This window comes from Arvicola amphibius, chromosome X (genome assembly GCF_903992535.2).
Source record: "Arvicola amphibius chromosome X, mArvAmp1.2, whole genome shotgun sequence".
NCBI classification, from domain to species: domain Eukaryota; kingdom Metazoa; phylum Chordata; class Mammalia; order Rodentia; family Cricetidae; genus Arvicola; species Arvicola amphibius.
The window spans coordinates 35,417,751-35,429,443 of NC_052065.1; the positions used below are offsets into that span (position 1 = coordinate 35,417,751).

Genomic DNA, 11,693 nt, shown 5'->3' on the forward strand with positions numbered 1-11,693 from the left:
GTATCAGGTTAGGGATATGAGATTTTATACATTTAGCAGAGTATGAGGAAATACTGGACAGATGCAGGTTGTTGTGGTGTAGAACCATTGGTTGATAGTATGAAACTACCTCTAACTGGAAGTATATCAAGATTTGTCAGTTCAGTTCCTTCACAACCAATATCCTACTTTTAGCTTCTGCAGAAGAGCAAAGACAGCCATCACCATGGTAAAGTTTCTGCTGCTGGCTTTGGCATTTGGTCTGGCTCATGATCATGCTGAGGTAAATTTATTTGGTCTGCACACAGGTTTGATGTTCTTCAACAGCATATTTGTGTGGATGTGATGTGTCATTCAGTTTGTCCATGCAAATCTATATTCATCCAATAACCTTTCTGACTTTTATTCATGCACACCTTTTCAATCAGATTTTTCTAAAATGAAATAAGGAAACTATGGGTTTAATTTCAGAGCTTAAGAGGCCAGAACATGAGTAGTTCTAAAAGGTCCTAGGTACAAAATGCTATGTAAATTGAATCATTGTATTACCCTGTGTTATTCCACACCCTAGAAGCATATTTTTAACTAATAAACAAAATATTACTGATTTATGTTTCTAGTTATTTTATGTATTTCAAAGGACTTGGATCACAGATTCAATACCAACTCACATTCCAATAGGCTTTGTTGTTTTTTCAGCTTGAAGGAAAGTGGGTTAACATTACCATTGTTGCCGATAATGTGGATAAGATAGAGGCAGAAGAACCCCTGAGACTCTATGTTCATGAAATTACTTGTACTGAGGCATGTAGTAAAATGGAAGTCACATTTTATGTCAAGTAAACAAATTGTCAACAATGTAAACTGAACAGACTATTTACATTTCAAGGATTTTATGTTGTTAAGCTTACAGGCATATGTTCTTTTTCTGTCAAGAAATGGAAAGCCTCATCTTCAGAAATGTGATTATGTTATTCCACAATGGGTTAAGTCTGGACACCACACAGAAATTAGACATTGTCGCCAATTCCATGAGTATTTCCTGAGAAATTCTTGTGGTTGGAGGCTTGTTATTGAATTTTATGATGTTATAAGGTCCAAGAGTCTGTACAAATTTCATTTATAGTAAGTTGAAAGGTATGTGTAAGCAATTGGGAAAACCATACATGTTATTTTATTCAAGCATTGATGCCATAAATACATGATCCACAAATACGTCAGATAAATCTTATTTTTAAATTCATGTCTCTGATGTTTTAGTTTCAAAGATTGTCTCTCTGACATTCGATGACTATGCTCAATGAAAGAGTGCATAACACTAAGAGCTTAATATACTTAGAATCATTTCTATTTTCTAGCCACAGTTGTAGTTTTAGATTAGACATAAAAGCATTTAAAATATATTCAACAATCTTGTGCACATACTACTGTTGAACTAGAACAAGAGAATTAACATATTGAAAATCATACTCAGTGAATAGTGAAATTTGGACAAGGAAGCCATCAGAGTCTTCATAGCACTTGAGAAAATTGCCACAAATAAAATAATTTATGTTTGATTACAAACAGGATGATATTTTTCTAAACAAGTATTATGAAAAGTGAGATAAGCAGAGACCCATCCCTTATAGCTTTGATCACTGTTCAGAGATACTAAATTATCAAGCTAATTATAACACTTGAAGATCTTTAATATGAATTCAAATGTTATAAACAATAAACAATGATTTCTCTCTTTGATTTTTAGTACAAATAGCCAATGCTCAAAGACCCAAATCATTGCATATAGACAAGAAGAAGGCAACTACAGAGTCCAGTTAAGTATGGAATCTGGGAGCTTCCTCTATGAACAAAATTATTGTGTGTGGGTGAGCACATTCATCCTGACACTTCAGCCACCCATAGGTACATAAACATGGAACAATTTTTGGTTACTTGGAAATTTAGCATTCCTTCCAACCAAGTTAGATATGTTAGAAAGTCAGATTACATTGTAGGTCATCTGAAGTTTACATGGAGAAGAACAACATTACCTGAAGATGTGAGTAATGCTAACAAAAGATCTCCAAATAGTTTATTGCATTAAAATTTATTGCTAGATAATATTTGGTGTCTTTTCTTTCATACAGTATCTTGGTTTGTTATTGGACAGGCCTGTCACACACTAATGGGTCTCAAACATCTTTGCAAACTTTATGCCTCAGGCAAAAAGTACTTATATTACAGGCATTATCTATCATCCGAGATTCATGAAAAATTTAAATTAATGGTATTATTTTAAAGTTCTTTTTTCTCATATTTTGTAGAGATCATAACATTTGGACCATTGGATCATAAACTTTAATTTTCAAAAGCAGGGGAAATTCTGTTTAATGATTTCAGACTTACTATTTTAATTTTGTAAAAATTGCTAAAATAATAGCAACATTATTCAACTGAAATATAAACAGTATAAATTTTGTTGATCCTAAATGAAGAGAAGTAATATACCTATAGCAAGTGTAGCTTTACATGGATATTAAAAAGCAGTCCAATAATAGAACATGACTAGATCCTAACATCCTTTTATTTTTCCTTTAAAAAGCTTTTATCATTTAATCAGTGTCAATAAGTGGAAATATCAAACACAAACATACACACACACATACACACACAAGCATACACATACACACAAACACACTCACACCCCTCACACAGAGGTATACACACATAGAATTTCTCACATACAGAGAGACAGACACTAACCCAGAATATGAGTGTCTAGAAAACTTAAAATATTCATTCTTACATATTTTCCATCAATAATCTCACAAGATGAAAACTTTTGTGTATATTTCTAATTAGCACAGTATCTTTTTGCATATGTATCCATTTATTTACCAAATATTACCATGGTATGACACCATTTTTTGTGAGACCAGGTAGCTTTAGAGCCTGTCCTGGAGGTAGCTCTTTTAGACCAGGCTGGCCTCAAACTCACAGATATCTGCCTGCCTCTGACTCTTGAGTACTGGGATTAAAGGTGTGCACCACCACCACCTGGCTTAACTTCAAAGATTTACACATTTAGGACATTGACAAGTGACCTTTTGTATCTGGTTGAAAGGGAAAGGAATACCTAACAGAGTGATCCCACAGATCTTGTCACTAGGAATTCAAAGAAAAGGGAAAGTGTCTGTACTTAGGACTATCAGGTTTAAAGAGTAGAAAAGATTGGTCACTATATTATGATGGGACATGTAAAATGAATGACTATAGAAATATCTTTGCACACACGTGTCATCTGATAGTGAATCAGAGATGATTTCTACAATTGGGGTCAATATTAATGTTTAGTCAACAGGTGACATCAAACAAACCCGAAAAATGAGTGACACTGAGTTTTTAATTATTTCCATTATTATAGATCAAGGAGACAATATATTGAAACATGTGCATGCAACACCAGAGAACATAGTCTTTACCAGTGAAAATGTGGATAGAGCCAGCCAAAAACAAAAACAAAAATACTTGATTTTAGTTGTTGGTAAGAATGGTATATGGTTCTCTGGAACAGTAACAAAAGTATTACCATGCAAATAAAGATTAAGTCAATTTCATTGTCCAAAGACAGTATCATGTTATTTCCATATTTCTGTCCACCAAATAACAATCTGATTGTTTGTGGATCTAATTTATAATAAATAAATTGTAATTCAAATATCATGATCACTGAAAACTATGGCTGATGTTCATGTTTCCTCAATATAAAGAATAAAATAAATATTATTTTCGAAAAGTTCTGATCATTTTGAATGTCATTTGATCAAATTTGTACTAAATTAAAACAAGAACTCTAGAGTGTAGACTTAGGAGAAATGTAAAGGTTCCATTGATAGGCTTTCATGGTTCTCTTGTGTTATGTTTTTGTAAGTGGCTAGGATTGAGATGAGTGAATTCTCTAGAGAAGTTTTTATTTTTTGATGCATCATGAAACACTGAAAAGTGATGTCATACAACCATATAAACTTTATTAAATGTGTCCATGAAACTTGGGGAAAATTTGTTATTGTCTGTATTGCCCCACCCAGGGTAGAGAAAATTGGAGTAGTTGACATTTTTCCACTGTGCATGATGGAGGGACACTAAAGAAGCAATGTTGTAGAAGGAACGGCGGGCTGTGTCCCGCCACCTGGCTAGCTTTACCCAAAATAATTACATAGAAACTGTATTTATTTAAATACTCTCTGGCCCCTGGCCCGTTATCTGTAGCTTTTTATTGGTTGATTTTCATATCTTGCTTTATCCCATATTTAGTAATTTATATAGCATCATGAGGGGTGGCTTACCAGGAGAGATCTTAACCTGCGTCCATCTCAGAGAGGAGAAGCATGGAAACTCACTATGGCGACTGCCTGAAGCCTCTCCCCAACTCTGCTTCCTTTTTCCCACAATTCTGTTCTGTCTATCCCGCCTACCTAATTTTCTGTCTCTTAAAGGGCCAAGGCAGTATCTTTATTAATAATGAAAGTAACACATAGACATTCCTCCATCATTTCCCCTTTTTCTGTTTAAAAAAGAAAGGCTTTCATTTTAACATATTAAATTACATATAGCATAACAGTTATCCAGCAAGAATTACAGTTATAATATTTAAATCTATTTTATCTTTTATCATAACTAAGGAAAACTATAACTACTTATTTATTCTTTAACTCCATCAAAGACTCCAGAAGGATATAATACTACCTAAGTAAACAAGAAATAAGTAACTTTTAAACTCTGGACAGTCACCTAAAGTTCCTCTGTACCATTGGGGCATCCATCTTTGGCCTTCAGGCCCATAGTGTCCAGCAGACATTTCCATGAAGCAGGAAATTCCAAAGACAGTTCAGTCACTTTCTGCTGTGTCTTGCAGAACGTCTCGCAGACTCTTTCACGAATCAGGAACCCCGAAGGACCATCTTGATGTGGGAGAGTCTTCTGTTTGAGTTGATTTCATTGGCTAATAAAGAAACTTCCTGGCCCATTTGATAGACCGCCCCTTAGGTGGGCGGAGTAGACAGAACAGGAAGAAGGAAGTGAGGTAGATGGCTCAGTCAGATGCCATGCCTCTCCTAAGTTAGTCAGACTGCCATGCCTCTGGTCAGGGAGAGAGATGCGATGGAGCCAGCCGTTCAGACATGCTGAATCTTTCCCGGTAAGACACCACTTTGTGGTGCTACACAGATTATTAGATATGGGTTAGTCAAGATGTGAATAAGAGGCTGAAAATAATGGGCCAGGCAGTATTTAAAAGAATACAGTTTCCATGTAATTATTTCGGGTGTAAAACTAACCATGCGGGAGCCGGGCAGGATGAAAAGCAGGCCTGCCCATAGCTCCTCACTACACCATCTCACATTTAGGCAAGTTCAGCAGTCCTCTCTCTGTGGGTTCTTTGTGTCCAGTTTATGCAACAGTCCAGGCAAGAGCAGTTTCTTGCCCAAATGGCTATCAAACTCCATAAGGAGCCTCTTCGATGCCCATTCTCCTCTTGAAGTAGATTGGTGCTGCCAGGAGCAGATATGTCTCATTGTCATGAAAAACCCTAAGTTATTAAAACATTAAATGCCATGTTCTGTAGTCTTTGAAAGATATGAAGAATGTCTATCTAACTGAAATATATCTCTACATATCTAGAAAGTCTAATAACATGACTACAAGCTTAACTATTATCAATGATTATCCATTAGCAACCTATAATTCCTAATTATACATTACATTTTTAAATGAACTACACAATCACAATACCTTAATCAAGATCAGAAATACATATACATATAACAAATTGACCTTAAAATCCATACCAATACAAATTATTCATATCTATATCATATCCCCCTTTAAATGTAAAAGAATATTTATAAACAATATTTGGGAATATGGGCGCAGTTTTTTCTCTCCAAACTGCTTCCTGCTCAATGGGGGCGTTGTTATTTAGGTCTTTCATTGTATAACCTGTCTGCTAGGTTCATCTCAGTCGGCAGTTGAGCGAAGTAATTTTTTGAGGGTGTTCACAGCAACCTTTCAGGAGGGCGTGGTCTATCATACCATATTGGGATAGAAGCAATCCACAGAGTATCGTCCTCTGTGAAAACAAAAGAAGAAACTCTTTTTTTAAAGCATCATGTTATTAGATCCGAATCCTGAAGTCATACCTTTAAGATGTCCATTCTGGTCTAGCCTGGCAGCCCATATAATGAAATGTCTCTCTGTATTTAGCTCCTTTACAGTCAAAAATTTTAAAGAAAACACAATAAAATACATAATCCAGACTCTCTGTGAATTTTAATTTTTACGTGGCTTAGTTTTACTCTATCACTTTACTTTATTTTGTCTCTTTAAAGACTTTACCCTTTTTTAAGGCATTAACTTTATTTTCTATATATTTACTTTTTTTTCTCTCAAGCCTACGTACAGTCATCCAACATTGTGACCCATTTAAAAGTCTTTTTTGTCTGAATCTGTCTTATTGTGAATCTGTAATTTTTTACTATCCAGGGGCACTTTCTAAAAGGTTGAGCATTTCATAAAAACTTAAGTTGCGCCATGTAGAGGTAATATGGTACTGCCTGTTTTCAGCCCAGTCTAAACCTTAACTGCGCTGTTATCATGGTAATTACAATAGATCCTGCCTGAGATCAGCACAGTTCAGCATGGCGAGCAGAGCCAAAGCCTCTCCTGCCTCAGTCATTTGGTGCCCCTGAGCCGCACACAGTTCCAGGCACATAGCAGTCCACATTGGAGCCGCAATCAGCAGTTTAATTCTGAGACTGAGCGTGCAGCACAGAAACTCTTTTTATCCAAGTTACAGCCAAATCTGAGACACAGAGCACTGCGCAGTCTGAAAGCATCTCTCTGTATGGCGGCAGAAATCCGCCATGTTCTCCCGCTCACCTAAGCCTGATTTCGCCATCTGCTCAGGTGCAGGCAGGGAGCAGGGAGCCATTGGCATGGTCTCAGTGCACTCTCCTTTCTATCCCATGTGGGAACACAAATATCCAGGCCCATAAAAGCCACTGAAATGCTTTATAGCCAGAGTTTGTACTGGCAGCACAGCACCAGGAAGCCCCGTTTTAAAATGACTCAGCTTTTTCTCTGCCGCTATTGCCGAAACAGGAAATCCCTCTATGGCACGTCCAGGCAAACAGCAAAAAGCTGTGTTAAACTCTCTCTCTCCTTTATTTAAAGCCCTCTCATGTTTTTAAGTGGATTTAGTCACCACATAGGAGCGCCAATCTGTAGAAGGAACAGCGGACTGTGTCCTACCACCCGGCTAGCTTTACCCAAAATAATTACATAGAAACTGTATTTATTTAAATACTGTCTGGCCCCTGGCCCGTTATCTGTAGCTTTTTATTGGTTGATTTTCATATCTTGCTTTAACCCATATTTAGTAATTTATATAGCACCACGAGGAGTGGCTTACCAGGAGAGATCTTAACCTGCGTCCATCTAGGAGAGGAGAAGCATGGAGACTCACTATGGTGACTGCCTAAAGCCTCTCCCCAACTCTGCTTCCTTTTTCCCACAATTCTGTTCTGTCTATTCCGCCTACCTAATTTTCTGTCTCTTAAAGGGCCAAGACAGTATCTTTATTAATAATAAAAGTAACACATAGACATTCCTCCATCACAATGTTAATTCTGCAGAATTCTACTGGACATGTCTCTGACATTGTCTTTCATGCATTGTGGGAAAAGGTCAATCTTTGACTCCCAAACAATATGAAAACCTTGAAGAATTTGCTGAGTAAAAGAACATTCCACCAGAAAACATTCGAGATGTTCTGGCTACAGGTAATCTTTTTTAATATATACTTGCAGAGTTTATCTGTCTATCCTCTGTCTCTCTCTCTCTCTCTCTCTCTCTCTCTCTCTCTCTCTCTCTCTCTCTCTCTCTCTCTCTCTCTCTTAGCTATCTATAATCTACCTACTCAGTAAGATCCCTGATTCAGATTATATATTAGTCATATGCTATCTTTCAGTTGCTATTTCCAGCATTAAGCCTTGGGGAACTGCTCTCATATTCTTATGAGAATATTCATGTCACTATTTACCCTACTTATGTTCTTTTTCAGATATTATCCTAAATAATAACCTTCTGTAGGTGAGTAGAAACGTAGAAACAGAAGCTGTGCCTAACCATATTGATATTTGAATGGATTTGTTCTTACTACATAAAAAATTAGAGATAAGAATGCCACCAGGGAAAACATGAATTCAAAATTATGGAAATTTTGAAATGGGATATTATGTGTCTCTTAAAACAGAAAGTCTTACAGTGATAGAAATGAAGGATAGAATATTTATTTATTTAAAAAACATTGTTTCATTGGTTATTCTTAAGCTCTACATTTTTCTCTGCCCCTCTTCCTGCCTCTCCCCTCCCCATCAACCCTCCCCCAAGTTCCCCATGCTCCCAATTTACTCAGGAGATCTTGTCTTTTTCTACTTCCCATGTAGATTAGATCTATACATGTCTCTGTTAGGGTCCTCATTGTTGTCTAAGTTCTCTGGGATTGTGATTTGTATGCTAGGTTTCTTTTCTTTATGTTTAAAAACCATTTATGAGTGGGTACATGTGATAATTGTTTTTCTGTTTCTGTGTTAACTCAATCAAAATGATGTTTTCTAGCACCATTAATTTTCCTGCAAAATTCAAGATGTATTTTTCTGCTGTGTAGCACTACATTTTATAATGTACATTTTCCTTATCCACTCTTCAGTCTAAGGACATTTAGATTGTTTCCAGGTTCTGGCTATGACAAAAATCCTGCTATAAACATAGTTGAGCACATGTCCTTGTGGCATGATTGAGCATCCTTTGGATATATATCCAAAAGTGGTATTACTGGGTCTTGAGGAAGGTTGTTTCCTAATTTTCTGAGAAATAGCCACACTGATATCCATGGGCTGAACCAGCTTACATTCCCACCAGCAATGCAAAAGTGTTCCCTTTACCCCACAACCTCTCCAACAGAAGTTGTCATCAGTGATTTTGGTTTTGGCCATTCTTACAGGTGAAACATGGAATCTAAGGGTTGTTTTGATTTCGCTTTCTCTGATGAATAAGGATATTGACCATTTCCTTAAGAATCTTTCAGCCATTTTAGATTCCTATGTTGCAAGTTCTCTGTTTAGGTCTGTATTCAGTTTTTTATTGGATTATTTGTTCTTTGATGACCAATTTTTTTTCAGTTCTTTGTATATTTTGGAGATCAGACCTCTGATGTGGGCTAAGTGAAGATCTTTTCACGTGCTGTAGGCTGTCATTTTGTCTTTCTGTCCGTGTTCAGAAGCTGTTCAGTTTCAGTAGGTGCCATTTATTAACTGTTTCTCTCAGTGTCTGTGCTGCTGAGGTTATGTTTAGGAAGTGGTCTCCTGTACCAATGTGTTCAAGTGTACATCCCACTTTCTCTTCTATAAGGTTCAGTGTGACTGGCTTTATGTTGAGGTCTTTGATCCATTTGGATTTGAGTTTTATTCATGTTGATAGATATGAGCCTATTTTTATTCTTCTAGATGTTGATACCCAGTATGCCAGCACCATTTGTTAAATAAGCTATCTTTTTTCATTTGATTTTTTTTTTTGCTTCTTTGTTAAAAATCAGGTTTTCTAAGGTGTGTGGATTAATATCCAGGTCTTTGTTTCAGTTCCATTGGTCCACCTGTCTGTTCTTATGCCAATACCAGGCTGCTTTCTGTACTGTATCTCTATAGTAATGTTTGAAGTCAGGGATTGTGATGCTTCCCAAAGTTGTTTTATTGTACAGGAATGTTTTGTCTATCCTGAGTTTTTTAATTTTCCATATGAATGTCAGTGCCGTTCTTGCAAGGTCTATGGAGAATTTTGCTGGAATTTTAATGGGCATTGCGTTGAATATGTAGATTGCTTTTGGTGAGACTGCCATTTTTACTACGTTAATTCTACCTACCCAAGAGCATGGGAGATAATTACACTTTCTGGTGTCTTCTTTGATTTCTTTCTTCAAAGATTTAAAGTTCTTGTCATACAAATATTATACTCATTTGGTTAAAGTTACTCTGAGATATTTTATGCTATTGGTGGTGATTGTGAAGGGTGTTGTTTCTCTGATTTCTTTACCAGCCCTTTCATCATCTGTGTACAGGAGAGCTACTGATTTTGTTTGAGTTGATCTTGTATTCTGCTACATAACTGAAAGTGTTTATGAGTTGTGGTAGTTCCCTGGTAGAATTTTTGGGATGGCTTCAGCAGTGAGAGAGTTTGACTTCTTCTTTTCTGATTTATATCCACTTCATCTCCTTTTGGTGTGTTATTGCTCTAGCTAGGACATCAAGAACTATATTGAATAGATATGGAGAGAGTGGACCACCTTGTCTTGTTTCTGATTTCAGTGGGATCACTGGGAGTTTCTCTCCATTTAGTTTGATGTTGCCTGTTGGCTTGCTGTATATTGCATTCATTATATTTAGGTATGTTCCTTGTATCACTGAGCTCTCCAAGACCTTTATAATGAAGGGATGTTATATTTTTTCAAAAGCTGTTATGGCATCTAATAAAATAATAATGTGGTTTTAATTTTTCACTTTGTTTATATGGTGGGTTACTTTGACGGATTTTCATATGTTGAACCATCCTTGCATCTCTAGTATGTAACCAACTTGATCATGTTGGATGATTGTTCTGATGTGTTCTTGGATTCAATTCTTCAGTATTTCATTGAGTATTTTAGAATCAATGTTCATGAATGAGATAGGTCTGTAATTCTTTTTCTTAGTAATGCCTTTCTGTGGTTTCAGTATCATGGTATTTGTAGCCTCATAAAAAGAGTTTTGCAAATTTCCTTCAGCTTCAATTGTGTGGAATTATTTGAGGAGTATTGGTATTAGTTGTTCTTTGAAAATCTTGTAGAATTCTGAGTTGAAACCAACTGGTCCTGGGCTTTTTTGGTTGGGAGACATTTAATTACTGTTTCTTTTCTTCAGCCATTATAGGTCTGTTTAATTTGTTGTCTCATCTTGATTTAATTTTGCTAAGTGATATTTATCCAGAAAGTTGTCCATTACCTTTAAGTTTTTTTAAGAGTATAGGTTTTTGAAATATGACTTTATGATTCTCTGTATTTCTTCAATATATGTTTTTATGCCCCCTTTTTATTCCAATTATTTTTTTTAATTTGGATATTGTCTCTCTGCCTTTTGGTTAGTTTGGATAAAGGTTTGTTTATTTTGTTGATTTTTCTCGAAGAACCACCTTTCTGTCTCATTGATTATTTGTGTTGTTTCCTTTGCTGCTATTTCGTTGATTTCAGCTCTCAATTTGATTATTTCCTGCCATCTAAGGTTTTCTGTCATGCCCAGTTCCCACAGTTGTTAAGTCCCAAAGAAATCACACAGAGGTCTACATTGGTTATAAACTGATTGGCCCATTAGTTCAGGCTTCTTACTAACTCTTATAACTTATATTAACCCATTATTCTTGTCTTTCCTACCCACATGGCTTGGTACCTTTTTCAGTGAGTCAGTCACATCTTGCTTCTTCTGTGGCTGGGCAACGACTGCAGAGGAATGGGCTTCCTCCTTCCCAGAATTCTCCTTTTCTCATTACCCACTTGTCCTGCCTATACTTCATGCCTGGCTACTGGGAAATCAGTGTTTATTCAAAATATAATTGTCAGAATACAGACCATTCTCTCACACCAGTTTTCT

General features: G+C 36.3%; 1 protein-coding gene across 1 annotated transcript; it reads left to right on the forward strand.

Annotated features, from left to right (window-relative positions):
• Positions 1-205: 205 nt before the first annotated feature.
• Positions 206-7,756, forward strand: LOC119804525 (odorant-binding protein-like). The gene is made up of 5 exons (XM_038315916.1): positions 206-262; positions 679-818; positions 1,727-1,800; positions 3,386-3,514; positions 7,704-7,756. Exons 1-5 carry the CDS (start codon positions 206-208, stop codon positions 7,754-7,756), a joined length of 453 nt encoding a protein of 150 aa, XP_038171844.1.
• Positions 7,757-11,693: the final 3,937 nt, after the last annotated feature.